General features: G+C 39.1%; 1 protein-coding gene across 3 annotated transcripts; it reads right to left on the reverse strand.

Moving 5' to 3' along the window:
• Window positions 1-165: 165 nt before the first annotated feature.
• On the reverse strand, window positions 166-18,611 carry LOC104846731 (uncharacterized). 3 transcript variants are annotated; one of them, XM_023558673.2, is made up of 4 exons: window positions 18,055-18,446; window positions 16,679-16,779; window positions 16,254-16,350; window positions 166-4,088 (listed from the first exon to the last, which is right to left on the reverse strand). In XM_023558673.2, exons 1-4 carry the CDS (start codon window positions 18,429-18,431, stop codon window positions 3,872-3,874), a joined length of 792 nt encoding a protein of 263 aa, XP_023414441.1. In that variant the 5' UTR covers window positions 18,432-18,446; the 3' UTR covers window positions 166-3,871. The 3 variants fall into 3 exon arrangements, 2 of the variants coding, with proteins under 2 accessions (XP_023414441.1, XP_064148253.1); XM_064292183.1 differs by lacking the exon at window positions 166-4,088 and adding an exon at window positions 4,096-6,338 and having other exon boundaries at window positions 18,055-18,611; XR_775980.3 differs by lacking the exon at window positions 16,679-16,779 and having other exon boundaries at window positions 18,055-18,187.
• Between the last annotated feature and the right edge of the window lie 8,852 nt (window positions 18,612-27,463).

The following is a 27,463-nucleotide window of genomic DNA, read 5'->3' on the forward strand; positions in this document are numbered from 1 at the left end:
CTCTTTAGCTGGAACCTATCTTTTTCCTTTTGGGCAACTCTGTTGATCACAGAGCCCCACGAACTCAAGTGATAACACTCTACTGTACAACCTCGCTAATGGAATTTACTATACATGTAAAACTATTATTGCTACAAAAGTCTCCCTCTTGAAATTATTAGTTCATTTTATGGCTCTTTTTTTTTTTTTTTTGCAACAGGAAATATCCTTTCCTATATAATGTGCTATTTTGCATTCATTACCTTTTCTGAGGTACTTAAACATTTTTCAAAATGCTTTTCAGAAATGGATTCCCCCAGGCACTGAACTACTTGAGCCCAGAGGTCAACTACCTTAAGTACACTATAAGAATCTAAACCTGGTCCCTGGAGATCTGCTGCTGAAGGGGCTACTACTTCAAGCTTGCTTGATACATATTACAATTATTTTGTATTTTCTGTCATACTAACTGTAGAATCCTGTGTCAGTAAATCCTAAGATCTCTTAATACTGAAATTTTAAAATGATCTCGGAAAAATGCCATGTCCAAGTTCTCAAGGCAGCTTTTAGAGGTAAGAATTTCTTTTACACAGAAAGCTATTTTATACTTTCAAAATAAAACAAGTACTTTATCTCCACAAGTAAAGTGGACAAAAGTGAAAGATGTCTGAAGCTTACGATAAACCAGGAAGAGAGCTCACTTATTACCTGGCAACTTAGGTACATTCCATCTAGCTACATTTCCAATTCTCCAGGTCTAGAATCCCAACATACAATTCAGCAAATCTGGAAATAAGAAGAGCTTGTGACAAATTCATAAGCAAGGACACTCTCAACTACTGAGAAAGCATTTTTTCTATAACACATAGCATGCTGCAGATAGGAAATGTAAATAGTCTGCAAATTGGAAAAGCACTCACTGAAGCAGTTAATATAGCATCTTAGTAAGACATGCAAAATGTAAAATTTCTTGATGTAAAAGGAGTGTGAAAATAATGAACCTAAAAGACAATACAACATGGAGACAGTGTAAGAGCAATCTCACCTCAAACTAAGACAGCAAAGCACTATGATGAAACGGGTCTACCTTTTGATTTGAGGTTTCATTAAGACACAAAGGCAGTTGGTCTCTATCTGCTTCATGGAAAGTTTAAATACCCTCAAACACATTTCAGATTGTGACCCCACATTTCTATTCATAAATGAGTCTTTTTGGCCTTAATTTCCTTTCCCCAAGGGAGAATATCACAAATTCAGATACTTACGAAAAAAGAAAAGATCTAGATTTTCCACTCTTTTTACACTATTGGTTATTATTATCAATAATTCATCCTGAAGTTTATAATAACTATTAGGCTCATGCACTAACCCCTAACATAGCACTACAATTTGCTACCAAGCACTAATGCTTACAAAACTATACACATCTCATAATGGAAGACATTGGTGATTTTGTTGTTCTTAAACAACTTGTAACATCTTGTCCACAAGTATTAAAATATACATATATATATATATATTTCTATTGCACGTATCCCGTTTTTAACTTTTCAAAACTGCCAGCTAATGTGGGTGAGCAAAAGAAAGGAAGTAGGCATAGCTGCACATCAAAGCATACCAAAACCTCATTGCTGTCCAGTTGATTCTCACACTAACCCTATACGATAGAGAACTGCCCCTAAGGTTTCCAAGGAGCAGTTGGTGGATTGATTCGAACTGCTGACCTTTTGGTTAGCAGCTGAGCGCTTAACCACTGCACCACCAGGGCTACCTGCCATCAGGAAGGGGACTGAAAGAAGCCAGGAAAAAAGCGTAGATGTATTAGGTAAACACTGGGCAAATACAACTGCAGTATACTCATTTTGTGAAGTGCCATCTGGTGACAACCACGGAAGATGCAAGAACAATTTGAAAGGGAGCATTAATGGTGGCTGTCGTAGCTCCGACAAAGTAATCTGGAGAAGCAGGGTTTGTGTTTCACTGGTGCTCTGATATAGGTACACTATCCCGCCAAATGATCTTACCCAAAAAGCTGTCAGGACATGAGGAAGATGGGTAATATGCAATTAACTGGAAGACACAAATTCTTCATGATCTATTCTCAACATACTAGTGGGACCCACGTATGTAGGTTCCATTCTGCTTGTGACACTTTCAAAAAACCAAAGGAAAACATCAGGAAGTGGCTGGGAGATCACTTGGAGGAAAATTTAAGTTACCTTTAACCAAAGTTATTTCTATTTTGCTTTACCACTCAGTAATTGCCCTCAATTAAAGCAAAGTATATTTTATCTACATTAGGTAGTAATTTTACTAAAAAGCTTTCTTTTTGACTCAACATTACAGTGTTCAGCATTTCCCATTTTGGGCCATTTCTATCAATCTTAAATTCTGGTAAACCTGGTTTAAGTTCCTAGCATCACGGCACCCATGTCTCTGGGCAAACATTCCCTGTAACACAAACAATCTAAGGCTATCTGTTCTTAATTTCATCTAAAGAAATTTTAAATTTTCTCTAATCACGAAGGATCATAAATAAATTTCCCTTCTCCGTATGTAAGAACCTAACAATTCACACAACGGTCCTGTTGGTTTGGAAGGAAGGATAGCTTTCTTCTAGTCTGTTCATGTGGTATAATTTTTAAGTCAAGGAAAAGATTCATATTTCTTGTTGAAATTCTCTTTCTTGAGGTTTTTTTTCAGACCCTGAATTTTTCCTAAATCTACACCAACACAACCACAAATTTGGGAACACTGCTTCAAGGCCCATTCTCTCAGGAGAAGCTTAAGTTCCAACTGGAGAGTTACCTGAGTCCTAGCCTTTTCAGCCTAACATTACAGCAATCACCTAGAAAAATAAACAGACACCCCAGGACTCGTCTCGGATGGAAGGGACAAAGTTACTTATGGTTTTATAAAAAATGGAGCTAAAGAATGTAAAACGCCATAGTCAGATGGAGCTACATAAGGCATCTTTGCTTCTTTTTCTTAGGGGAAAAGAATTAATATGAAAACTTTTCTCATTTCCCCCCACTCAATATGTCCACAGTTGAACGCAGATCATGCTATAGGGTCCATCAACATCTTCTGAACTGGAAAACCACTCATGCCAGTCTTCTTCCAACCAAGTCTCAAGTGCTATTATAAAATGCCACAAAGGATGAAGTAACTTGTAACACAGCAGCCTCACTTCCTAGGGAATTAAAAAGGTTTCCATCACTGGACACGAGACTGTTTTGTTCTCTTTTACCACTCTTTCATTAAACCCAAGCATGTGTTCAGAGGGCTAGCTTCTGCACAATATGGTCCTTCCTTAGATTAATGAAAAAAATTTTAAAAGATCAATGTTCAAGGACTTCTGAGGAAAAAAGTGAACACTTCGTTCTCCAGAAGAAAAACAGCTCTTCTCTTCTCATTCAAAAATGTGGATTTACACATGCAAAAATGTGTATTTCTACAGAAACTGTGATGGTTTATTCACATATGAAAATTAACCCCAAGGTATCTTGTCATTATGCTTCTTTATCACATCAAGGTTTAATCTGCAAAATTGGACCTTTGTTTACTCAGGAAATATATGTCATGAGTTAAGCCAGGATTTATATGTAATTTTTTTATCATCTCTTTCATTTCAAATTGGAACATATATTTGGAATTTACTGCTGCAGTCTCAACTGTGCTTTTCATGATACTGGCTGAAACTGGATGAAAAAAAAAAAAAAACAACCCTGAAGTCATCCAGGCTTCCTATGTATTTAGTCTTCTTATATAAAACAAAAGGTAAAGAATTCATAAATACCACCATCAAATCATGTGTTTCAAAGTAAACGTAAGTCTTCAGTTTTCAAAATAATTTCTTTACAATTAAGCAAACAGCAGCAGAAGACCCATGTCAGATGACTCTTTCTTCGGAGAAGTTGGCAGGATGACCGCATCCTAGAGGCTTCTCTGTGTTGAGTTTGAGAGTTGAAAAAAAAAGAAAAGCGGCCTTTTCCATTCCAAATCCTGGAGGAAAACTGTAGAGAAGAGATATCCACATTTCAAGAACAAGGAAAGTGGCAGGATAAAAGAAGCAGGGCCAGCTGCTCCAGGAGACAACACAGAAATGCCTGGAGAGACAAAATAAATTAAAAATAGGAAGATTAGGATGCGTACTTCTGTTTGAGTTTACTTTAAAAAATATTTTTATTGCATGCAGAGAATATTTTGTGTTTGAACACTGTCTAAAAAAATGTTCAAACACAACATACAATATTGTCATTGCAAAGGCAGAAGCAGCAGCCACAAAAAAAAAAAGATGCTCAACCATGAATAAAAAGCTAGAATTATATAAAAACTTGTATTATATACAACGAGGTATATATGCCATTTTACTCTTATGCAAATGGAGTAATGAACTCCACATTTTTTTTTATATACAGCCATAAGATGATTCTATATAAAAACCACCCACTGCCATCGAGTTGATTCCAGCTCATAGCAACCCTATAGGACAGAGAAGAACTGCCCCACGGGGTTTCCAAGAAGCACCTGGGGGATTCAAACTGTCAACCATTTGGTTAGCAGGGGAACTCTTAACCATTATGCCACCAGGGTTTCCATTCTATATAAAACATGTCTAAAAACAGTACTGTACTCCAAACTTGATGCCTGAATATACAACACTCAAAATCATATAACATCTTACTTTTGAATTACCTTCAACTAAAGATTGTCAGTGAATAAAAATTCTGTAAAATTTAGCCGTAAGTAAAATATATACTGTACCATGATCACCAAATGCAAGCATATTAAAAACTTAATAAACCCAGTTCATTGCTGCTAGACAAATTGTTAAACTGCATATATTAGCAAAAATAAATCATGGATTTGTATCAAAAGCTTAAATAAATAATTTGAGCTAACAAAATGGCAACAGCAATAGGCTAACTAGTACACCTAGTCCACTATCCTAGTCTGTCACATACATAAAAGATACCTCAACTCTAAACAGAACCTGAATAATCTCTTCTGGTTCCAGATAAGACAGGGTTCCAGATTCTAAGCCCGGGGAAGGTAATATAAGTTAATTCAGAATTAAATCAGGAGGAAGAGAGCTGTAAAATTTGCATTTGTGGCAAAAGCAGCAGTTAAACAGGAAAAAGTAGAGGTGTAAAGACAGGCCTCCTGGGCAGCAGGGCTGTTTCACTGTATGAGCAGACACCAGCAAATGCAAACCTCCCACCAGCCATTGGGCTGGTCTGCAATTCAATTCTAATGGCAACATCCAGTAATAGACAAACGGATAAACAAAATGTGGTATAAACATACAATGGATTATTACTGAACTATAAAAAGGAACGAAATTCTAATACATGCTACAATATGGGTGGACCTTGAAAACATTGTTAAGTGAAAAAAGCTAGCCATAAAAAGCCAGATATTGTATAAAACAGCTTATGTGAAATAAGTACAACAGGCAAATTCATAGAGACAGAGAGTAAATTAGAGATTACAGGGGATGGGGGCAGAAGAGGAAGGGCTGCTTAATCAGCATTTCTGTTTGTCTGGCGAAAAAGTTTTGGAAATAGATGGTGGTAATGATTGCATAACATTATAAACGTAATTAATGCCACTTAATTGTACATTTAAAAAATGGTTAAAATGGCAAATTTTCTTACATATGTTACAAAAAAAATTCTAATAGCAAGAAAATTGGCAGTCATGTTCAAGGGCGAAGATCCAGGCAGTGTTTTTCCAAAAGTAGACATGCTAAAAGAATCCTGTAGAAACTAATCAATGCACCAAAGAAAGCTTTAAACGTGGCACCTTTTCTTAATAAGGCAACTGTCTAGATTTTAAAAATTTTTTTTGTTGTTGTTGAGACTAAACACAGCAGAACATACACCAATTCAACAGTTTCTACATGTACAATTCAGTGACACTGCTTACACTCTTGGAGTTGTGCAACAATTCTCACTCTTTTCTGAGTTGTTCCTTCCCCATTAACATAAATTAACTGCCCCTTAAGATTCCTGTCTCATCTTTCAAGTTGCTATTGTCAATTTGATTCCACATAGATAGATATTAAAGAGCACAATGCTCAAGGCAGACATTCTTTACTGATTAGGCTAAACTATTTTTTCGTAAGAAAGATGGACAACGAATAAGGGAGACCAAAGAAGAATTGATGCATTTGAATTACGGTGCTGGTGAAGAATATTGAACATACCACGGACTGCTAAAAGAAGGAACAAATCTGTCTTGGAAGAAGTACAGCTGGAATGTTCCCTAGAAGTGAGGATGGAAAGACTTTGTCTCATGTACTTTGGACATGTTATCAGGAGGGATCAGGTACCGGAGAAGGACATCGTGCTTGGCTGGAATAGACGGTGAGAAAAAAAAAAGAGGAAGACCCTCAACTAAAAGGATTGACACAGTGACTGCAACAACAGGCTCAAACATAGCAGTGACTGTGAGCATGATGCAGGATCAGACAGCAGTTCTTTCTTTCTGTTGTACATCTGTTTAAAGGAGACTTCAGAGGATAAACAGCCCTGGTGGCACAGCAGTTAAGAACTCAGCTGCTAACCAAAAGGTCGGCAGTTCAAATCCACCACCTATTCATTGGAAACCCTATGGGCAGCTCTACTCTGTCCTATAGGGTCACTATGAGCCGGAATCGACTCAATGGCAATGGGTCTGGGTTCACAGAATATGCATTTTTTTCATTTATTTTGTTGTGGAGAATATATACAGCAAAACACACACCAATTCCACAGTTTCTACATGTACTATTTAGTGACATTGATTACATTCTTCAAGCTGTGCAACCAGTCTCACCCTCCTTTTCTGAGTTGTTCCTCCATAATTAACATAAATTCACTGCCACCTAAGATTCTTATCGAACCTTTTAGTTGCTGTTGTCAATTTGATCCCATATAGGTAGTTCTTAAAAAAGCATAATGCTCAAAGCACCATTAACTGAAGAGTCTTCTTTCCCCATCGAATGGACCAGCATCCTTGTCAAAAATCAGCTGACCATTAGATGCGTGGGTTTATCTCTGGACTCTCAATTCTACTCCATTCATCTACGTATCTATCATTATACCACTAGCAGGCTGTTTTGACTACTGTATTTAAGAAAAAAAAAAAAAAACTTGTTCCCGTTGAGTCAATTCTGACTCATAGCGACTGTACAGGACTGAGCAGAACTGCCCTATGGGGTTTCTGAGGAGTACCTAGTGGATCTGAACTGCCAAACTTTTCGTTAGCAGCCATAGCTCTTAACTACTGTGCCAGCAGGGTTTCTGTAGCTGTACAGTATGTTCTAAAATCAGGAACTGTGAGCCCTCGTACTTTGTTCTTCTCTTTCAACACTGCTTTAGTTATTCAGGGCCTCTTGCCATTCCACACAGAGTTGAGGACTGGCATCTTCTACTTCTGTAAAGAAGGCTGATGGAATTTTGATAGGGACTGCATTAAATCTATTGATTGCTTTGGGTAGTACTGACACCTTAACAATATGAAGTCTTCTAATCCATGAACATGGATCATTCTTCCACTTATTTAGATCTTCTTTAATCTCTTTCATCAATGTTTTATAGTTTTTATTGTATAAGTCCATCATATCTCTGGTTAAATTTATTCCTAAGTATTTTATTTTCTTAGATGACATTGTAAATGGGAATTGTTTCCCTAATTCCCCTTTCTGATTTCTTATTGTTGGTATGTAGAAGCCCAACTGATTTTTGTTGACCCTGAACCCTGCAACTTTGCTTAATTCCTCTATTAGCCCCAGAAGTTTTCTTGTGGACTCTGGGATTTTCTGTATAAAGGATTATATCACCCACAAATAGTGTTAATTTTACTTCTTTTACAATCTGTATACCTTTTATTTTTCTTATTACTTTGGCTAGGACTTGAAATACAATATTAAATAGAAGCAGTGAAAGTAGGTACCTTTGTCTTGTTCCCAATTTCAAGGGGAAAGTTCTCAGTCTTTCTCCTTTAAGTATCATGTCATCTATTGGCTTTTCATATGTACCCGCTTCTCACTTATTGACATGGTTATGTTCCAAGGTCATTATGCAAAAATGGAGGGTGACCACATCAGATCACAAAATGGAGGATGACTACACCATTACCTAAGTGCCAAATCACTGAGAATCACAGCCCAGCCAAGTTGACCTAATCTTAACCATCACAACCAGCTTTATTTTCACTTCATACCTCGGCGTTCTTGACTGTCAGACCTACCGTCACTAATGTGTAAAACAGTTTGGATAGTGAAATGTTAGATGAGATAGTCGATAAATGAGGAATAGGTGTATACCCTGAATCATATTGAGGAATTTCCCTTGTATTCCAATCTTTTTTAGGGTTTTCATCAAGAAAGGGTGTTGGATTTTTTCAAATGCTTTTTCTTCATCCATAGAGATGATCATATGGTTCTTTTCCTTTGTTCTATTCATGTAGTGGTTATTACACTGATTGATTTTCTAATGCTGAACCATCCCTGCATTCCTGGAATAAATCCCACTTGCTCATGGTGTTGGACTCTTTTAGTATGCTGTTGGATTCTGTTCACTAGTATTTTGTTGAGCATTTGTGCATCTATCTGTATTTATAAGAGATATTGGCCTGTAGTTTTCTTTTCTTGTGGTGTCTTTGTCTGGTTTGGGTATCACGGTTATATTTGCTTCATACAATGAAATAGGGAGCATTCCTTCCTGCTCTATCTTTTGGAAGAGTTTAAATAGTACTGTTGTCAATTATTCTTTAAGTATTCAGTAGAATTGCCAAGTGAGGTCACTGGGTCCAAGATTTTTTTTCATTGGGAGGTTTTTGATCACTGATTTCATCTCTTCATTTGTTATCAGTCTGTTGAGGCTTTTCATCTTGCGTCCATTTAGGTAGGTTGTGTGCTTCTAAGAATTTGTTCATTTCATCCAGGTTACCAGTTAGTTCCCATACAGTTGTTCATAATATTCTGTCATCCACCAACTCTGTCATATATCTCTTTATTTCTATCAGGTCAGTTGTAATGTCCCTTCTTTCATTTTTTATTCTGTTTATTTGCATCTTTTCCCTTCTTTTTTAGGGGAGTATTCTTGGTTTAAAGTTTTAAGATTATCTTAGGGCAATAGTTTCAGGGGTTCATCCAGCCTCCATGGCTCCAGAAAGTCTGGAGTCCATTAGAATCTGAAATCTGTTCTACATTCCCCCCCTTTATCAGGATTCTTGTATAGTATCTTCCATCAAAACATTCCGTAATGGCGCTAGCAAGCAGACATCTAAGATGCATCAATTGGTCTCAACCCACCTGGGGCAAAGGATAATGAAGAACACCATAGACGCAAGGTAATTATGAGCCCAAGTGACAGACAAAGGGCCACATAAATCAGAGACTACATCAGCCTCTGACCAGAAGAACTAACTAGATGGTGCCCGGCTGCAACCAATGACTGCCCTGACAGGGAACACAACAGTGAATTCCTGATGGAACAGGACAGTAGTGGGATGCAGACCTCAAATCCTAGTAAAAAGACCAGACTTAATGGTCTGACTGAGACTAGAAGGACCCTGGAGGTCATGGTCCCCAGACCTTCTGTTAGCCCAAGACTGGCACCATTCCCAAAGCCAACTCTTCAGACAGGGATTGGACCGGACTATAGGACAGAAAATGATACTGGTGTGGAGTGAACTTCTTGGCTCAAGTAGACACATGAGACTATGTGGGCAGCTCCTGTCTGGAGGGGAGATGAGAAGGCAGAGGTGACAGAAGATGGCTGTAAGGACACAGGGAATACAGGGTAGAGAGAAGGAGTGTGCTGTCTCATTAGGGGGAGGGCCGCTCCAGGCATATATAAAAAAAGGCATATATAGCAAGGTATATACAAGGTTTTGTATGAGACTGACTTGATTTGTAAACTTTCACTTAAAGCACAATAAACAAACAAAAAAAATCATGAAAAGATATACACACACACACAAAAAAAAACATTCAGTAGTGGTAGCCAGGCACCATTCAGGTATTCTTATCTCACGTCAAAGGAGGTAATTGTTACTGGAAGCAATTGCCAGCATATTTCATATCCTCCACTTGTTCATGACGCTTCTTCCTCTGTTTCTCCAGTCAAATAGAGACTGACCAATGTCCCCTGGGTGACTGCCTGCAAGGTTTTAAGACCCTAGGCACGATGCATCGAACTAAGGAGTAGAACCAGGGCTTCGAACCAGTTCACTCATGAAGCAAAACAGGAAGTTTTACCATTTGGCAGATTCAGCATAGCTCCTGGAACAGGAAGAACTATGGGTAGAAGCCCTGGAACAGGGGACTCAGAAAAGATGTAGTGAGCCTTTCAGGAGGCTGATGTGTCAGACTGGATTACTGGCAGGGCTGTAGGAGAATGACACACATTCAAAGCAGTGCAGTTGGCTGCCATCTATGAGCGAGGGCAGTGCTGCTTCATACTGTGCTCAAAATCCGAGGGTAAAGAGATTTGGTTGTTATGCAACACATACGCTGCCCTTGTTCTCTAAGGGGGAGATTAAATTTCTACCAGGGTTTCGACCCATAATTTTTCCCATTCTGGCTCTCTTTCCAATTCACCATAACTTTAAATACTGGAGTCTGTTCCAGTGACACTTCCTCGGCCATGACTGAACCAAGCAGAACTGGTTCAAAGCTCTGGGTAGAACAGAAGCACTAAAAACTGTATTAGGCCATTAACTAAGATGTCAATGAAACCATAACCCTAAACCTCCAAACCAAGGAACCAAATTCCATAAGGTTATTTGGTTATAAATAAGCAACCTCAGCAGGTACTTTTTTGTTGCTATTGGAAACAGATCACACAACTTTCACCAACTTTTTACAGGTGTACAAACTTATTGACAACAATTACATTAATCAGCTGTGCAACCCTACTCTTTAATCAATGCAATTTTTCCATTACTGTAAACCAAAACTCTGTCCCATAAGTGATAACCTCCTCTTGTCCCCCTTCCTCCCACCCCAGTAACCACTAATAAACTTTGGTTCCGATACATCTGCCTGTTCTTATCTTTTTTTTTTTTAGAGGTTTTATTTATTTATTTAGTTTTTGAACATTTTATTGTGGTTTGGGTGAAAGTTTACAGAGCAAATTAGTTTCCCATTCAACAATTTATATGCATTTTGTTTCATGACATTAGCTGCAATCCCCTCCATGTGACAGCACTCTACCCACTTCCCCTCTTAGTTCCCCCATTTCCATTCACCTATCTTTCCTGCCCCTTTCTGCCTTCTGAATTTTGTTTCTGGGCTAAAGCTGCCCTTTTGGTCTTACATGGTTGATTATTCTGAGGACCATTTTCCTCACGGGTGTTATTGTTCACTTTACAGGCCTGTCTATTGTTTGGCTGAAAGGTGATCTCTGGGAGTGGGTTCAGTTCGAGGTTTGATGGGCATCTAACGGTTATAGTCTTGGGGGTTCCCTTATCTTTTTATATAACTGTCTGGATTGGTATTCCTTCAGCTATACCCATTAATATAAATGCATACCTTCATCTTACATAAACCTTTTCCCCAAAACTATATCTTAATTAAAAAAAATTTTTTTTTATCAGGCAATAATAATAGAAAATCATAAGCTTGTATTCTCTTCAAAATGCCTGATTTTCACATCTCAGACATGACTATGCAATTTTACATACTCTAAACACACAGGTATGTATGTGTATCACACACTGCAAAACCCATTTGAGGATGCCTGAATGAACTGTGTAAAAGCCAAAGTTCTGGCAATGATCTACAATTCTCCATAAGATCTGCACCTTCATCCTTCCACTTTCTCTCTTCTAACCCTATTTCTATCTCCCCTTCATTGGGTCCAACCACACTGGATGCCCTATTCTTCCTGGAATGTCAGATACACTCCTACCTTATGCTGTTTCTGCTGGACATTCCATCTGTTGAGAAGGCTCTTTGCCCACATACATGCACAGCTAACTTTCTCACTTTCAAGTCTCTACTCAAATGTCATTTTCTCAGTTTGGCTTACGTTGGGCCCATATTTAAGATTATATCCTACCTACAGACACACTCCCATTCACCTTTATTCTGCTATACTTTTTCTTTTTTCCATGGTATGTAATACTATCTAATAAACTATGCTACGGTCAGCTGCCGTTTAGTTGATTCCAACTCATGGTGATCCCATGTCATAGACTAGAACTGCTCCATAGTGTTTTCTCGATTGCAATCTTTTTTTTTTTTAATTTCTTTTCTACTGTACTTTAGATGAAGGTTTACAGAGCAAACATGTTTCCCATTAAACAATACACATTGTTTTGTGACACTAGTTGCCAACCCCAGGATACGTCAACGCTCTCCCTTCTCGACCTTGAGCTCTCCATTACCAGCTTTCCAGTCTATTCCTGCCTTCTCTTCCTTGCGCCTGGGCTGGTGTGCCCATTTAGTCTCGTTCTGTTTATAGGCCTGTCTAATCTTTAGCTGAAAGGTGAAGCTCAGGAGTGACTTCATTACGGAGCTATGAGGGTGTCCAGGGGCCATATTCTCAGAGTTTCTCAAGTCTCTATCAGACCAGCAAGTCTGTTTTTTTTTTTTTTTTGTGAGTTGGAATTCTGTTCAACATTTTTATCCAGCTCTCTCCAGACCCTATATTGTGATCCCTGTGAAAGCAGTCATTGGTCGTAGTCAGGCACCATCTAGTTGTACCGGACTCAGTCTGGTGGAGGCTGTGGTAGTTGTGGTCCATTAGTCCTTTGGACTGATCTTTCCCTTGGGTCTTTGATTTTCTTCTTTTTCCCTTGTTCCAAAAGGGTATCTTAGATGGCTGCTCACAAGCTTTTAAGACCCCAGACGCTACTCACCAAAGTAGAATGCAGAACATTTTCTTTATAAACTGTTACGCCAGCTGAGCTCGATGTTCCCCAAGACCACAGTCCCCACAGCCCCAGCCCAGTAATTTCGTTTCTCAGGGAGTTTGGTTGTGTCTATGGAGCTTCCATGACCTTGCCTTGGACAAGTTGTGCTGGCTTCTCCAGAATTGTGCACTGTCTTACTCTTCACCAAAGCTATCACCACTTATCTGTTGTCTATTTAGTGTTTTCCCCTCCCACCTCTTCCCTCCCTTGTAACCATCAAAGATTGTTTCTTTTTGTGCATAAACCTTTTTATAAACAATATTCGTCCTTTTGAGATTGACTTATTTCACTCAGCATAACTCCCTACATATTCATCCATGTTGTGAGATGCTTTGCAGATCCATCATTGTTCTTTATCATCGCGTACTATTCCGCTGTGTGTATGTACCATAGTTTATCCATTCATCTGTTGATGGGCACCTAGGTTGTTTCCATCTTTTTACTTTCATGACTAATGCTGCAATGAACATAGGTGTGCGTATGTATATTTGTGTGATGGCTCTTATTTCTCTAGGATATGTTCCTAGGAGTGGAATTGCTGGATCATATGGCGTTCTATTTCTATGTAAGAAAGCACCATATCATTTTTCCAAAATGGCTGTACCATTTTGCATTCCCACCAGCAGTGCATGAGAGTTCCAATCTCTCTGTAGCCTCTCCAACATTTGTTATTTTCTGTTTTTTTAATTCATACCAGTAGTGTCGGGGTCAGATGTTATCTCACTGTGGTTGTGATTCACATTTCTGTAATGGCTACTGATCAGGGAGCATTTTCTCATGTATCTGTTTGCTGCTCGACTGGCTGCAATCTTAACGAAAGCAGATCATCGGTCCTTTTCTTCCATGGTATTGTTGGCTGGACTTGATCCATTGACCTTTAGGTTAGCAGTCAGGTGTAAACAGTTTGTGCCACCTAGGGACCTTTTACCTAATATACTATACAAGGTACTTATTAATGTTTCTCGTTTACTGTCTTGTCTAAAATGTAAGCGCCACAATGGCAGGAACCTGTTTTGTTTGCTGATGGATCTTAAAAGTTTCCAGAAACATGGTGAAAAGGCATAATCAGCACTTAAAAAAAACTTGAATAGATTAATGAATATCAGGGCTCTTAAATATCCTTAGCCAACATGAGTTAAAAATTTAAATAGATATTGGTTCTACAGTTAGGGGAGGAAACTAGAACTATACACTGATATACAAAACTTAAAAAGTTAACTTAGAAAGCGGATGCCTCACTAGTTACTTCTGGGACTCTGAAGTCTCTTGTTTACTAATGCTGCTTTTACAAAGAACATTTATATTAGAAAATCTTAGCTTGGGAGACCGCAGAGGGAGAATAGGAATTTTCAATGGAGCCATTAGGTTAGCCAGTTTCTGAGTGAGTCAAATGACTTTGTGTGGTAGTCAGCCTCCAAGAAGGTCCCCAGTGATTGCTGCCTCCTGGTATTCACACCCTCTTCTAGTCCCCTTCCTCTCCAACAATGAGTCAGGGTTGATCTATGTGACCAAAAGAATGGTGAGGCAAGGTCATAAAGGAGACTGTTGTTTCTGCCTTGTTTTCTTGGATTGCTTGTTCAAGAAGCCAGCTGCCGTATCATGAGGAAACGTACAGTCCTGGAGGAGGCTTATATTGGGAGGAATGGAGGCCTCCTACCAAGCACCACCAACTTGTCAGCCATGTGACTGAGTCACCGTAGAAGTGGATCAGATGACTGTGCCCCAGCCAATATCTTGACTGAAACCTCGTAAGAGACCCCAAGCCAGAAGCTTCCAGCTAAGCTGTTCCCAAATTCCTAACCCACAAACACTGTGAAAGATAATAAATGTTTACTGTGTTTTAATCCACTAAATTTTGGGGTAATTTGTTACATGGCAATAAATAATACATTGCTTCTCCTAAACACAGGAAAAATGATATGCCATAGGAGTTAACACTTCTTTCTTTTCTATGTAAATAGTAAATTCAGAAACATTATGTAAAATGAAATGGAAATTATCACAGTCGTTCAAATTTAGTTTTTAAGTGTCTTATTCAAAAAAGCTACTGGGCTAGCTGGACTGTTTCTGTCCCAGATATGGCTAGCTTATACTAATGTAGAATCACTGCCTAAGTAAGAATTTAACTACTCAGACGTTTATCAAGTATTTATTGAGTGCTTCCTTCCTTTGAAAATTTTTAATTATTTGAGTAATACACGTACATGATATGAAATAAAAAGGTAAAATAGGGTATGCAGTGTTTCTTACCTTTTTGGAGTTATTCTATGGCTATCTAACATCTTTATAAGTAAATATACCTCCCTCCGCCCAATGTAAGAACACTATACACACTGTTCTGCACCTTTTTCCCTTAATGTATCTTAGAGATCACTCTGTATCAGAAGAGCTAAAGCTACCTTGTTAAGTATAAAACAAAACAAAACCTGTTGCTGTTGAGTCGATTCCGACAGGGTATAACTATCCCACAAGGTTTCCAAGGAGTGCCTAATGGATTCAAACTGCCGACCTTTCAGTTAGCAGCCGTAGCTCTTAACCACTATGCCACCAGGGTTTCCCTTGTAAGTACAGAAGTACCTAAATTTATTTGCACAAGTTCACTATAGATGGATATTCAAATTGCCATTAATATTGTGCTATACCAATGTCGAGTTTCTATTATTGTCTACCTGGACTTAATCAAGGTTCTAAATCCAAGCAAGCAATAAAGCCTCCCCTCCAAAGGCCTATGATAGACTCTATTACCCAAAGGGTATTTTGCCCTATCAATTTTTATTCCCTAAAACTGAAATATATAGCAAGATTTTTAATCCTTAAAGCAGCTGTACACTGAATGATTTTCATATAACACAATCACGTGTATGACTAAACAGGTATGAATCCAGTTTTGTGGATAAGGTTATTGTCAACTAAGAAAGCACATTATCACCTCTTGCTCTTTGAACAACAGAACCTAATTCTGTGGGAAATTCAGAAGATACCAATACTTGGCACAGAATAAATAAACTCATACCTAGGAGTATTAAAGGTGTACTGAAAGCTTCAGAAATTAAAGATTAAAATATCAATATTTATCTGTAATTGAAACCTAAATAAATACATTCTAAAATTTACCTAAATTTATTTTTTTTATCAGTTGATTTCCTTCAATCTAATGGTGGTTTGGACAAATAATCAAGTTTTTACTTTCTTTTTCTTAATACATTGCTTTTGTTGAAAAATAAAAGATTTTGCTTAAATATCAAGAATTTATGGTCACTTGTTCTTCATCTTCTGTTGAGGCTAACAGTTTATTGTTTCACTTCTATCTATTTTCAGATCGCTTAAATAGTATCTGGACCACTTAGCCCATTATTACTTACTTGCCAAGTCCTGAGTTCAGAATTCTGTTCTCTTTCTGATGAAGAAAATATAAAGCACCTAAAGGTTGAGGAAAATGTTCTTCTTGTGACGAGGAACCTGAAAATAAAAATACAGTTAAAGTGAGGATACAGCCCTTACTGGTGTTATGTACATTAGTGTACAAAATTATTCAAATGAACCAAGTTATTCTAAAAAACATCAATATCCCCAACTATTCAGAAAGAAGTTACTCTCTACCCACACTGGCACCCAAACTATTCAGAAAGAAGTTACTCTCTACCAACACTGGCATTAATTTTAAAAGATGTCAAAACTCTTGAGCAGTGGCTCTCTAGTTTGTATGGAACCCTGTGACTTTTGCCCTCTTCTCCCCACAAAAATGTATAAATGTGCATAAAATTTCCAAAAGTTTATAGTCCCTTACTTAAGACCTTTGCTTTAGTGTAGATTACCACCCCGTTCTGTTCGTAAGGTAGAGAGGAATGATGTCCGATTTCTTTCGTCTGTCCCATTGTCTTTCTTTTCCTAGATGAGATGAAAAAAACTGACGAAACCGACAGAAAGGTCTTATTTAGAAGGACTTCTTCACCTGGTATTTTCAGCTCTGCTAAATCCAGGGCCAGCACAGAGCACCTCATCTACCAGAAACATGCATTTGTATTATGAAATGTGGATTCAAACTGGACCCAACTCAAGTGCCACAGTTTTAAATAGGCTTCAGGGATTAAGAAACCTAGTAACAGAAACTCTTCCCAGAGTTTAGCTAAGAGACCTAATCACAAAAAGAGAAAATCCATTAAAAAGCTCCACAAGCTTTATGTTAATGGTGGTGGAAAAGGATGGCAAGAACAGGTCAAACGACTTGAAGAATGTAAACAATGTCACTGAACGCAGAACGTGTTGAAACGATGAATCCTTTGCTGTGTATGTTTTTACAAGAAAAAAAACTAAAAAAAAAAAAAAAAAAGCTCAACAAGAACCGAATACAAATACCTGACAGCATTATGACACTGTGCAACCCCACCACGTTACACAGTTAAATTATGTAATAACAATATTTTCAAAAAACGTTTCTCATTCCCTTTATTAAAAAAAAAACTGTACACCGACTCCTTTAGCTCTAGATCAGACACCAACAGCCACAAATTCTAGAGACATAACGTCAGTCGAGATTAGTGCGCCATTAGGCAATTATTAGGACAAACAAGGACAAAACTGCTTTCTCGGATCAGAAAAGCTTGGCAAGGGATAATATGAACGAAAAAATATAGTAGAGGTCGAAGAGAATCCCAGGATACACATTCTCAAATTAAAATCCCAGGGGGTGGGGATCCGTGGGGATCCTTACACTAAATCTCAAGGTCAACGAGCCAGGGACACAAAATACTCAGGGCCGCGACAGGCCTCGATTGATATCAGAGGCTCTGGCAATCGAGCAGGTATGAAACCGTAAAGCGAAGGCCATACATAAATCAATAAAACAGAGATATTCTTAAAAAGAAAAAAAAAAGTCGATAGGCGACGCAACGACTGCCAGATACACACCCGCGTGGATCCAACCACCGGAGAATAAGCCGAAAGCACAAAACCAGCAAAAAGCAAGGCCCTAGATAAAGGCAGTGGAGGCCGAAGAGGGAGTGGGGTGCGCGACACCCCTCGGGAGGCGGTGTGGGCCGCCCCGGGGTACCCGAGCATGGAAATGCCCGCCCGGCTGGAGAAGGCTCCGCGCGCTCCGGTTCCCCGGACGAGCTGGGCCGCAACACCGCCTGTTCATCCCCCTCGCATGCCTTCTCAGCTTACCCCCCGAGTCCACCAGACGCACTCGACCGCCAGGGGCCGGCCCGCTCCCGGGCCCGAAGGCCTGCTCCCCGGGCGCCCCTCACTCCGCCATCTTCGCTCCTTCTCAAGTCCGCCAGCCCTGCCGCCGGCAGTTTCCACAAACCCCGCCCCTTCCGCTGCCGCTGCGTTCCGATTGGACAGAGACCTGCTCGCGCGCACTCTCCTTCCGTCGTAAATTGGTTGGAATGTACGTCAATCAATAGAGCTAGCCCCACTATTTCTATCCCCTTTTCTGCCTGGTTGGGCCTAACCCAGTAGAGTTGAGGTAATAGAGAAAAGTACTTTTGTAAGTAATTTATTGGGCATGTAAAATTACATCCGCGTCGAAGCAGTGTCATATTGTGGTCAAATAGTTTAGCCAGGTCACATGACTTTTTAAAGCCACCCTCAGATTAAACTACAGTATTAATAATTCCGTTTTCAGGGCCGGGAGCCTTTAAGGCTGGGTGTAAGACAACACTTAGGCAAAGGATTTAATGGCTCCAACTTGTTATCTGGCTTCATATCACCTACCTCGACTCTTAAAGGACCCAAACGTCGGACTCTTGTTTCCAATTCTAGTCACTTTTCTTTGAGGGCCCTTCTGCAGGGTGCCAAGCTGTTATAACAGGCTGTTTTGTTGTAATTTATCCCCCAACTGTAGGTTTCCAAGGACCTTCCAGGAGAGGCAGAGAGTTAAGGTAACTGGAGTGGCTCGCCTTCCAGGTTGGAACAAGAGACCCCAAAGGAGCGGTGTAGGTCCATAATGCTTCCCAAACACCCTCAGGTAGTCATCTGGACCACTTCTTAGAAATAACAGATTCCTAGGCTGCACCTCCCCGACATCCGATTCCGTAAGTCTTCTGATGAAGCCAAGGAATCTGTAATTTTACAGAAGGTGGCGCAGTGGTTAAGAGCTACGGCTTCAAACCAAAAAGTTTGCAGTTCCAATCCACCAGGCACTCTTTGGAAACCCTATGCGGGCACTTCTACTCTGTCCAATAGGGTCGCTGTGAGTCAGTAATCCACTCCACAGCAACGGGTTTGGTTTGGTTTCTATGCTAAAGGACACCTATGAAAAACCTACACTTCACATCACACTTAAGGGTGAAAGACAGGATACTTTCCCTTTAAGGTCAGGAACAAGGCAAGAACACTGGCTCCCACTTCTACTCAACCTTATACCAGAGAGTGCTTATCCAGTGCAAAAAGCTAAAACTACAAACAAGAGGCATCCAGGTAGGATGAAATAAAACTGCCTTTATTCGCAGAGGAGTCTCGGGTGGGACCTTTGGTTAGCAGTCAAGCTCTCAACCACCGTGCCACCAGAACTCTTAGTTGGAAGACTAAATATTGTTGAGATGGCAATTCTCCCCAAATTGATCTATAGATTGAATGCAATCCCTACCAAAATCCCAGCACTTTTTTTTTTTTTGTAGACATTGACAAGATGATCCTTAAGTATATGTAGAAATACAAAGGACTTAGAATAGACAAAACCATTTTGAAAAAGAACAAAGTTGGAAGGATTACACTACCCGATTTTAAAGCTTACTATAAAGCTATAGTAATCAAGACAGTGTAGTCTTGTTATAAGAATAGACACAAAGATCAATAGAACAGAATTAGAGTCCAAGAAAAAAAAAACTCTTACATTCAAGGTCAATTAATTTTAGACAAAGATGGGACGATAATTCAGTGGGGAAAGAATAGGCTCTTCGATACATAATATGTGCAGAATGGATTGATACTTAGCTTGATTCTTAAAATATTAAAGTACTTCACACTTGCTCAAGAGCAGCCATTGCCCCAAACCTCTCTCAAAAAGTAGCCCTTGCCCCTCTCCTGCCTTACTCTTTCACTCATGCTTAGCCTCCATCCAGCAACTGAAGGGGTTTACTGCCTGGCATAGGGGAGGGCCACCAAGACCCTGTTTCAGCCCTGCATTCTGATTGGTCAGTATAGTACTGGTTGTAAAATATTTTGCGTATCTCTGCTGAAAACAGGTGTTTTTCTTCCTGGGGCACAGGCAACTAAAGAAAAACCAAAAACATAAAACACTGTCAACTGGGGTAACACAGATTGCTTCTCATTTATTTCTCCTTCCTTAACAACCACCCCCCTCACGTTTAAAAATTATATAAGTATACGTGTGTATGTTCCTGGAAAAAAAAAATTGTGTCTAAATTCTCATTTTTACAAAATACCACTACATCTACCAGGAGAATCTGCTATTCAAAGAAATTATATTATAAATTAACAGGCTTTTAAGGCAGACAGGGACTTCAGGTCATCTAGGTAAACCCCTGTTGTAATTTATGAATTCTGTGAGATGCCTGACAAAAATGGTCATTTAACAGTTTACTTAAAGCACATCTTGCAACCAAGGGTCTGGAAATACACTAGTTTTGGGGATATCCTGTATCTCATTTGAATAATTATTTAAAAATTCTTCCTTAGAATAAGGAAATCTGCCAGCCTATAACTTCTATTCATTGAAACATCAATCTTACATCATGTTTAGCATGTGTTGGGCACTCATATAATCCTCACAACAATGCATGAGATTGGTATTGTTATTATCATCATCAAAATCCTCATTTCACAGTTGAGAAAAACGGCACAAAAAGGTTATGTGAATTGCCCCAAGTGCGTGTGGCTGGTTAAGTGGCAAAACCAGGATTTGAACCCATCCAGTCTGTTTTTCATGTCCTTAAGTTCTGCATTATACTACTGTCCTCTAGAAAAAGGAGTCTTTGAAGATGAAGTCCTCAGCTATCTAAGGATAGCCACCATGTCTTTGTTTACTTTTCTCTAGATTAAAGCCCCTGTTTCTACAACTACCTAAATAAGAACTTTCACTGGAACCCCACATCATTCCGCTTCTTGGGAATACATCATTTTTGTCAACATCCTTCTTAAAAGCTGGTGGTTTTCAAACTTGTGGTATGTTAAAATACACAGATATCTCTTGCTTGCTCTCTTTTTAGCCTAAATACAGAACTTGACATTTGTCCCTGTTAGAAGTCTAGATTGTTGAAGAATGAAAAGATTAAGAGCATGGGTTCTAAAATCAGAATTCCTGGGTTCAAATCCAGACTAACTGGCTATGTGACCTTGATCTTGAAAAAACGTCATTTAATCTCTCTGTGCCTTAGCCCCCTTCCCTGCAAAATGAAGATAATAACTGTATTTACTTCCTATGGTTATTGTGAAGATTAAATGAGTTGACTTATGTCAAGCACATACAACAATCCTTGGCATATAGTAAATGCCGTATAAATGTTAGCCATTCTACTAGGACTATCTCATTGTTTCCCCCCCGCCATGAAAAAAGTCATACATATTAAATTTTTATTATATGTTTATACTAAAAATACACATCTAAAAATATATACATTTAGATTATAGCATAATAAAGGAGCCCTGGCAGCACAGTGGTTAAGCACTGGGCTGCTAACTGAAAAGTCAGTGGTTCAAACCCACCAGCCTCTCCATGGGAGAAAGATGTGGCAGTGTGCTTCCGTAAAGATTGCAGCCTTGGAAATCCTATGGGGCAATATTACACTGTCCTACAGGGTCATCATGAGCCAGAATTAAATCGACGGCACACAACAGCAATAACATTAGCATACTTATGCTATAAGACCTAAAAAAGTGTAAAATGATAAGGCTATCAATTATAATCTTCCAGTAATACTTTTGTGTGTATAACAAGACAAAACAAACAAACAAATAGAAAAAACCCATTGCCCTGGTGTCAGTTCCAACTCATAGCGACTCTATAGGACAGAGTAGAACTGCCCCCATAGGGTTTCCAAGGAGTGGCTGGTGGATTTGAACTGCCAATCTTTTGGTTAGCAGCCAAGCTCTTAACCACTGTGCCACCAGGGCTCTGTGTATATAATAATATATAAAAAAAAATAAAAAATAAGCACCCTGTATTTATCAATTTTTTAGATGAATGCAAATTAATTTTTTTTATTTATTTAAATAATATTGTGTTTTTGGTGAAGGTTTGCACAGCAAATCGGGTTCCCATTTGACAATTTCTACAAAAACTGTTCAGCAACATGAGTTATATTTTTCACAATGTGCCAATGTTCTCTTTAATAGGATTCTGGTTGTTCTGTTCTCAGTACTCTAGTTTCCCTGCCCCTTATCTTCTCATCTTTGCTTTAGAGTAATTTTTGACTTTTGGTCTTCATTGTGGTTTTGATTTGCACTTCCTGATGGCCAATGATATTAAGTCTTTTTTCATATGCTTATTGGTCGTTTGTATATCTTTCTTGGAGAAATGTCTATTCAGGTCCTCTGTCCATTTTTTAATAGGGCTATTTGTCATTTTAATATTGAATTGTAAGAGTTCTTTATATATTCTAGGTATAAGTCCCTTATCAGATATGTGATTTACAAAAACTTTCTCCCTTTCCATGGGTTGTTTTCATTTTCTTCATCATGTACTTTGAAGCACAGAAGTTTTTAATTTCGGTTCCAGTTTGTCTATTTTTTCTTTTGTTGCTTATGTTTTTGGGGTCATATAAGAGACCATTTCCTAATCTACAAAGGTTTATGCCTATGTTTTCTTCTAAGAGTTTTATAATTTTAGCTCTTAGATTTAAGTCTTTCATCCATTTTGAGTTAATTTTTGTATGTGATGTGAGGTAGGGGTCCAACTTCATTCTTTTTTTATGTGGATATCCAGTTGTCCCAGCATCGTTTATTAAAAAGATGATTCTTGGCCCACTGAATTGTCTTACCACCTTAGTCAAATAGATTAACAGTAAATGTGAGGGTTTATTCTGGACTCTCAATTCTATTCTACTGATTTATGTTTATCCCTGTGCCAGTTTTGAGTAACTTTTTAAAGTGGGAAGTGGGAGTCCTCCAACTTTGTTCTTCTTTTTAAGATTGTTGACATTAATCTTTTAATTAAAATTCTTGGTATATGGTTATCCAACTGCCACCTTGAAATACACTGACCATAATGCAACCTGATTTCTCCATCTTAACTGTATGAATACAGTGAGAGACCTGGCCATAGGCTTTGCTGAAGTTAACTACGCTGTGCCTATCTCATTGATCTGACCTACAAATTTAGTAATACTTTGAAATAAGTGAAAGCAGGGTAAAAGCAGGGTAATTTAGAATACTTAATTCCTTACCAAAAACATTAGCACCCTGGTAGTCAACAAATTCTTTCCTTTGTCTTCACAAACCATCTAATGGTTCATTTTAGAATCCTGCTGGGGAATAACTTTAAACAGGAGAGTGACTGGTTTCTGAAATCAATCTTTTCCTCTTTTTGCAAATTTTGCTGGTATCTGTCTCCTCCTAGTCTTCAAAAATCTCCCAATCTCTATGATTTCTCAGTGATTACAGAGCTACCAGGATTTGCCCTGATTTCAGGGCACAGGCAAGGAGTTCATAGGATGCAGAGTCATCTTTTGCAAACACAGATCGTACGTAGGGCATCTCAGGTTTGTGGTTCTTGCTCCACATCTGTCAGGACGAGGAAGCAGGCAGCACAAAATACACTTAGAATTTAATACATCCATTCTGCTACAAGGGAATGTTTTCATTCAGAAGTTGGTTCAGTTCTGAGAAGATGTTTAGGAAAGTGTTTAATAAAATAATGAACATCTCCATGCTGATATTTTAGAAATTTGCTACTCAGCTATTGGCAGAGAAAAGACAACTCCTACCCTCAAGAAAGTCAGCACCATGGAGATCAATGCTTTTTCTTATGACATAGTACATAAGGTTGTTGGAAGCCTCAAAGGCATGTCACCACACCAACCATGTCTTTTTCCAGAGCGATTAGGAAAAAAACAGTGTAACACCTATATAAAACAAAACAGGAAACGCGGAGCTCAACCAGGATTTGTAATGTGTTACATAGATTCAGGTGCAGCCTGAATTATAGGAAACAACAGTGTTTAATTTTTTTGAATTACATGAAACAATGAAACACTGAATTATATGAAACAATGTTTAATTTTTTGGCTAAATTTCATTTTACTGAAGCTTAAACCTGTAAGCACCAGCACATCTTAGACCTTTTCTTGATGACTGGAAGTTTTTTTTTTTTTAATAAACTTATGTTTTGATGCCTTCAGAGTTAATCAACTGCTGAGGATTATCCGGTCTATACTGGACTGTCTACTGAGTAATTGTTTTTTCATAGGGTCTCCTTTGTCAGCTGCCCTTCTTGGATGTCAAAATACCAATTTCTAGCAGTGTTCTCACTAATATAGCTATTTCCAATTTGTTATGGGGTGGATAGCCAAATCACTAGGTTTATTAGAATTGATTTTAAAGAAATAATGTGTGTGTGTTTTAGGGAAGATCTTCCTGTGAATAAAATGCTGAAACTCTAGCTAATGGCACTTACAGCTATTATAGTGGTCCAGAGACCTTCTTAGATTAATTCTTACTTCTTTAGCTACATTCAGGTTCTGGATATAACGATTCACCTACTTGGTTCAGTTATTGACTAGAATGCAAAGGATAGTGGGTGAATTGTCAGGACAATGTCTGCAAATAAACTTTTTTGTGATTTCTGCTGACAGATCATTGAGCTCAGCGTTCAGAATATTGAAGAGCACAGGCACACCTAAGGTATGGCAGGTACCGCACATGCCCTGGGCACCAATGAAGGAGGGCAGGGGTGGGAGGACCCACTGAGCAGTTTCTATTAACCATTACAATTTCTGTCACCAGCTGTGAGAGATCATTCAGCAAGTTAAAACTAATACTTTTGTATTTGAGAGCCTCTATGGTCAAAGCAGCCTGTGTGATCTTGCTCTGCTGAGTGTAGAAAGAGAAGAAACTCAAATACATGACTTTGAGCACATCATAGACCAATTTTCATCAGTGAAAGCAAGGAGGGTGCAGTTGTAATTTTCATGTAGTGCCATAATGTGTTAAGTCAAAGATTAATGAGTTTGACTTGTACATTTGAGCTGATATTATGGATGGAGCCCTGGTGGTGCAGTGGTTAAGAGCTCAGCTGCCAACCAAAAGTCCAGATCAACCAGCCACGCCTTGGAAACTCTCTGGGGGTAGTTTTCCTCTGTCCTATAGGGTCGCTCATCTCGGAATCGACTCAACAGCACTGGGTTTGGTTTTTTGGTTTTATAGGGTCGCTATGTCACACTCTGAATATGAATCGGAATCCACTTGGTGGCAATGGTTTTTTTTTTTTTTTTTTTTGTATCTAAAAGATGGGTATCAGATGTTTGGACAAGGGTCCAGAGGAGTATCAAGGGCAAGGCAGAGGGGGGCACTTGCAAGTCCAAGGGGGTGCCAGACAGGCTCAAAATATCATTCCAAGGCACCACAAATATGAAAGGTGACTGGCTGAAGCAGCCGGACAAGAGGGCAGCAGGTGTTTCTGCTGACCAGTTGTGACTATCAATGTCTATTCATCTTGAAATTAGGGATGGGGGGCAGGAATTTAGAGATTGCCCCAGAGTGCTCCTCACTACTCCCACGGCTCTGAAGGGGTACAGTTTCAGTGCTTGCCATAGGCACAGTTTTCCATAGACACACCTCTGCAGAAGAGTAGAGAGAAGACTTAGGCACCTCAAGACCAAGTCCCTGGTCAGCTTATACTTTCAGCTAAAGACGTCAGGCCATGTACTTACTCCATCTTAAAAGAGATGGCACTCTTCCTTGCTGCCTTCTTCCTCCCAGAGCTGTGAACAAACGATCCGCCGTCTCTCACAAATTTACCAGGTAAATCTCATCACTGCTTGATGTGGAGGAAAAGAAAATGACAATCTCTAAATTGGTGCTTCTACTAAACTAGATGTTTAGCAGGTCCCAGTTTGGAGCCCCAGTGCCACAGTGGTTAAGAGCTCGGCTGCTAACCAAAATGTCAGCAGTTCAAATACACCAGCAGCTCCTTGGAAGCTCTGTGGGGCAGTTCTGCTCTGTTCTATAGGGTCACTATGAGTCATAAAGGACTCAATGACAAGAAGTTTTTATTGGCAAACCAACCATCTTTAGTTCGAATAGCTTGTTGACTCAAAGCTCAGCCGAAGTAATGTGAATATACTGTTGTTGTTCTTGTTAGGTGTCATCAAGTTCGTTCTGACTCATAGTGACCCTCTGTACAACAGAACGAAACACCTCCCAGTTCTGCGCCATCCTCACAATCCTTGTTATGCGTGAGCCCATTGTTGCAGCCACTGTGTCAGTCCATCTCATTGAGGGTCTTCATTTTCTTTGCTGACCCTCTGCTCTAACAAGCATGATGTCCTTCTCCAGGGACTGGTCCCTCCTGGTAACAGGTCCAAAGTATGTGAGATGAAGTCTTGCCATCCTCACTTCTAATGAACATTCTGGCTGTACTTCTTCCAAGACAGATTTGTTCATTCTTCTGGCACCCCATGGTATATTCAATATTCTTTGCCAACACTGTAATTCAAAGGCATCAATTCTTCTTGGGTCTTCCTTATTCATTGTACAGCTTTCACATCCATATGAGATGATTGAAAACACCATGGTTTGGGTCAGGCACACCTTAATCCTTCATCTTTGCTTTTTAACACTTTAAAGAGATCTTTTGCAGCAGACTTGCTCAATGCAATTCGTCACTTGTTTTTTTTTTTCTTTTTATTATACTTTAGATGAAGGTTTACAGAACTAGCTTCTCATTAAACAGTTAATACACATATCAGTTTGTGACATCGGTTACCAACACCATGATGTGTCAATGCTCTCCCTCCTCGACCTTCGGTTCCCTACTACCAACTTTCCTGTCCCATCCTGCCTTCTAGTCCTTGCCCCTGGGCTGGCGTGCCCCTTTAGTCTTGTTTTGTTTTATGGTTCTGTCTAATCTTTGCTGAAGGGTGAACCTCAAGAGTGACTTCATTACTGAGCTAAAATGGTATCTAAGGGCTTTGTCATTTGACTTCTTGACTGCTGCTCCTATAGGCGTTGACTGTGGATCCAAGTAAAATGAAATCATTGACAACTTCAATTTTTTATCATGATGTTGCTTATTGGTCCGGTTGTGAGGATTTTTTTGTTGTCGTTATTTACTTATTTATTTTATTGTACTTTAGATAAGGTTTACTTATTTTATTGTACTTTATATGAAGGTTTACAGAGCAAATTAGTTTCTCATTAAACAATTAATACATATATTGTTTTATGACATTGGTTGCCAACCTCACAACATGTCAACGCTCTCCCCTTCCCGACCTTGGGTTCCCTATTACCAGCTTTCCTGTTCCCTCCTGCCTTCTCATCCTTTCCCCTGGGCTGGTGTGCCCATTTAGTCTAATTTTGTTTTATAAAAAATAAAAAAAAAAATTTTTTTTTGTTTTGTTTTATGGGCCTGTCTAATCTTTGGTTGAAGGACGAGCCTCAGGGGTGACTT

Source organism: Loxodonta africana, chromosome 10 (assembly GCF_030014295.1).
Source record: "Loxodonta africana isolate mLoxAfr1 chromosome 10, mLoxAfr1.hap2, whole genome shotgun sequence".
In the NCBI taxonomy this organism is placed as follows: domain Eukaryota; kingdom Metazoa; phylum Chordata; class Mammalia; order Proboscidea; family Elephantidae; genus Loxodonta; species Loxodonta africana.

Coding starts and splice junctions, on each gene's coding strand:
- LOC104846731 (XM_023558673.2), bottom strand. CDS start 18,431: ATGACACTGCTTCGACGCGGATGTAATTTTACATGCCCAATAAATTAC. Junction 16,780..18,054: donor GCGTCTGGTGGACTCGGGGG/GTAAGCTGAGAA, acceptor CATCTCATCTAG/GAAAAGAAAGACAATGGGAC. Junction 4,089..16,253: donor CTGAACTCAGGACTTGGCAA/GTAAGTAATAAT, acceptor TTGTCTCTCCAG/GCATTTCTGTGTTGTCTCCT.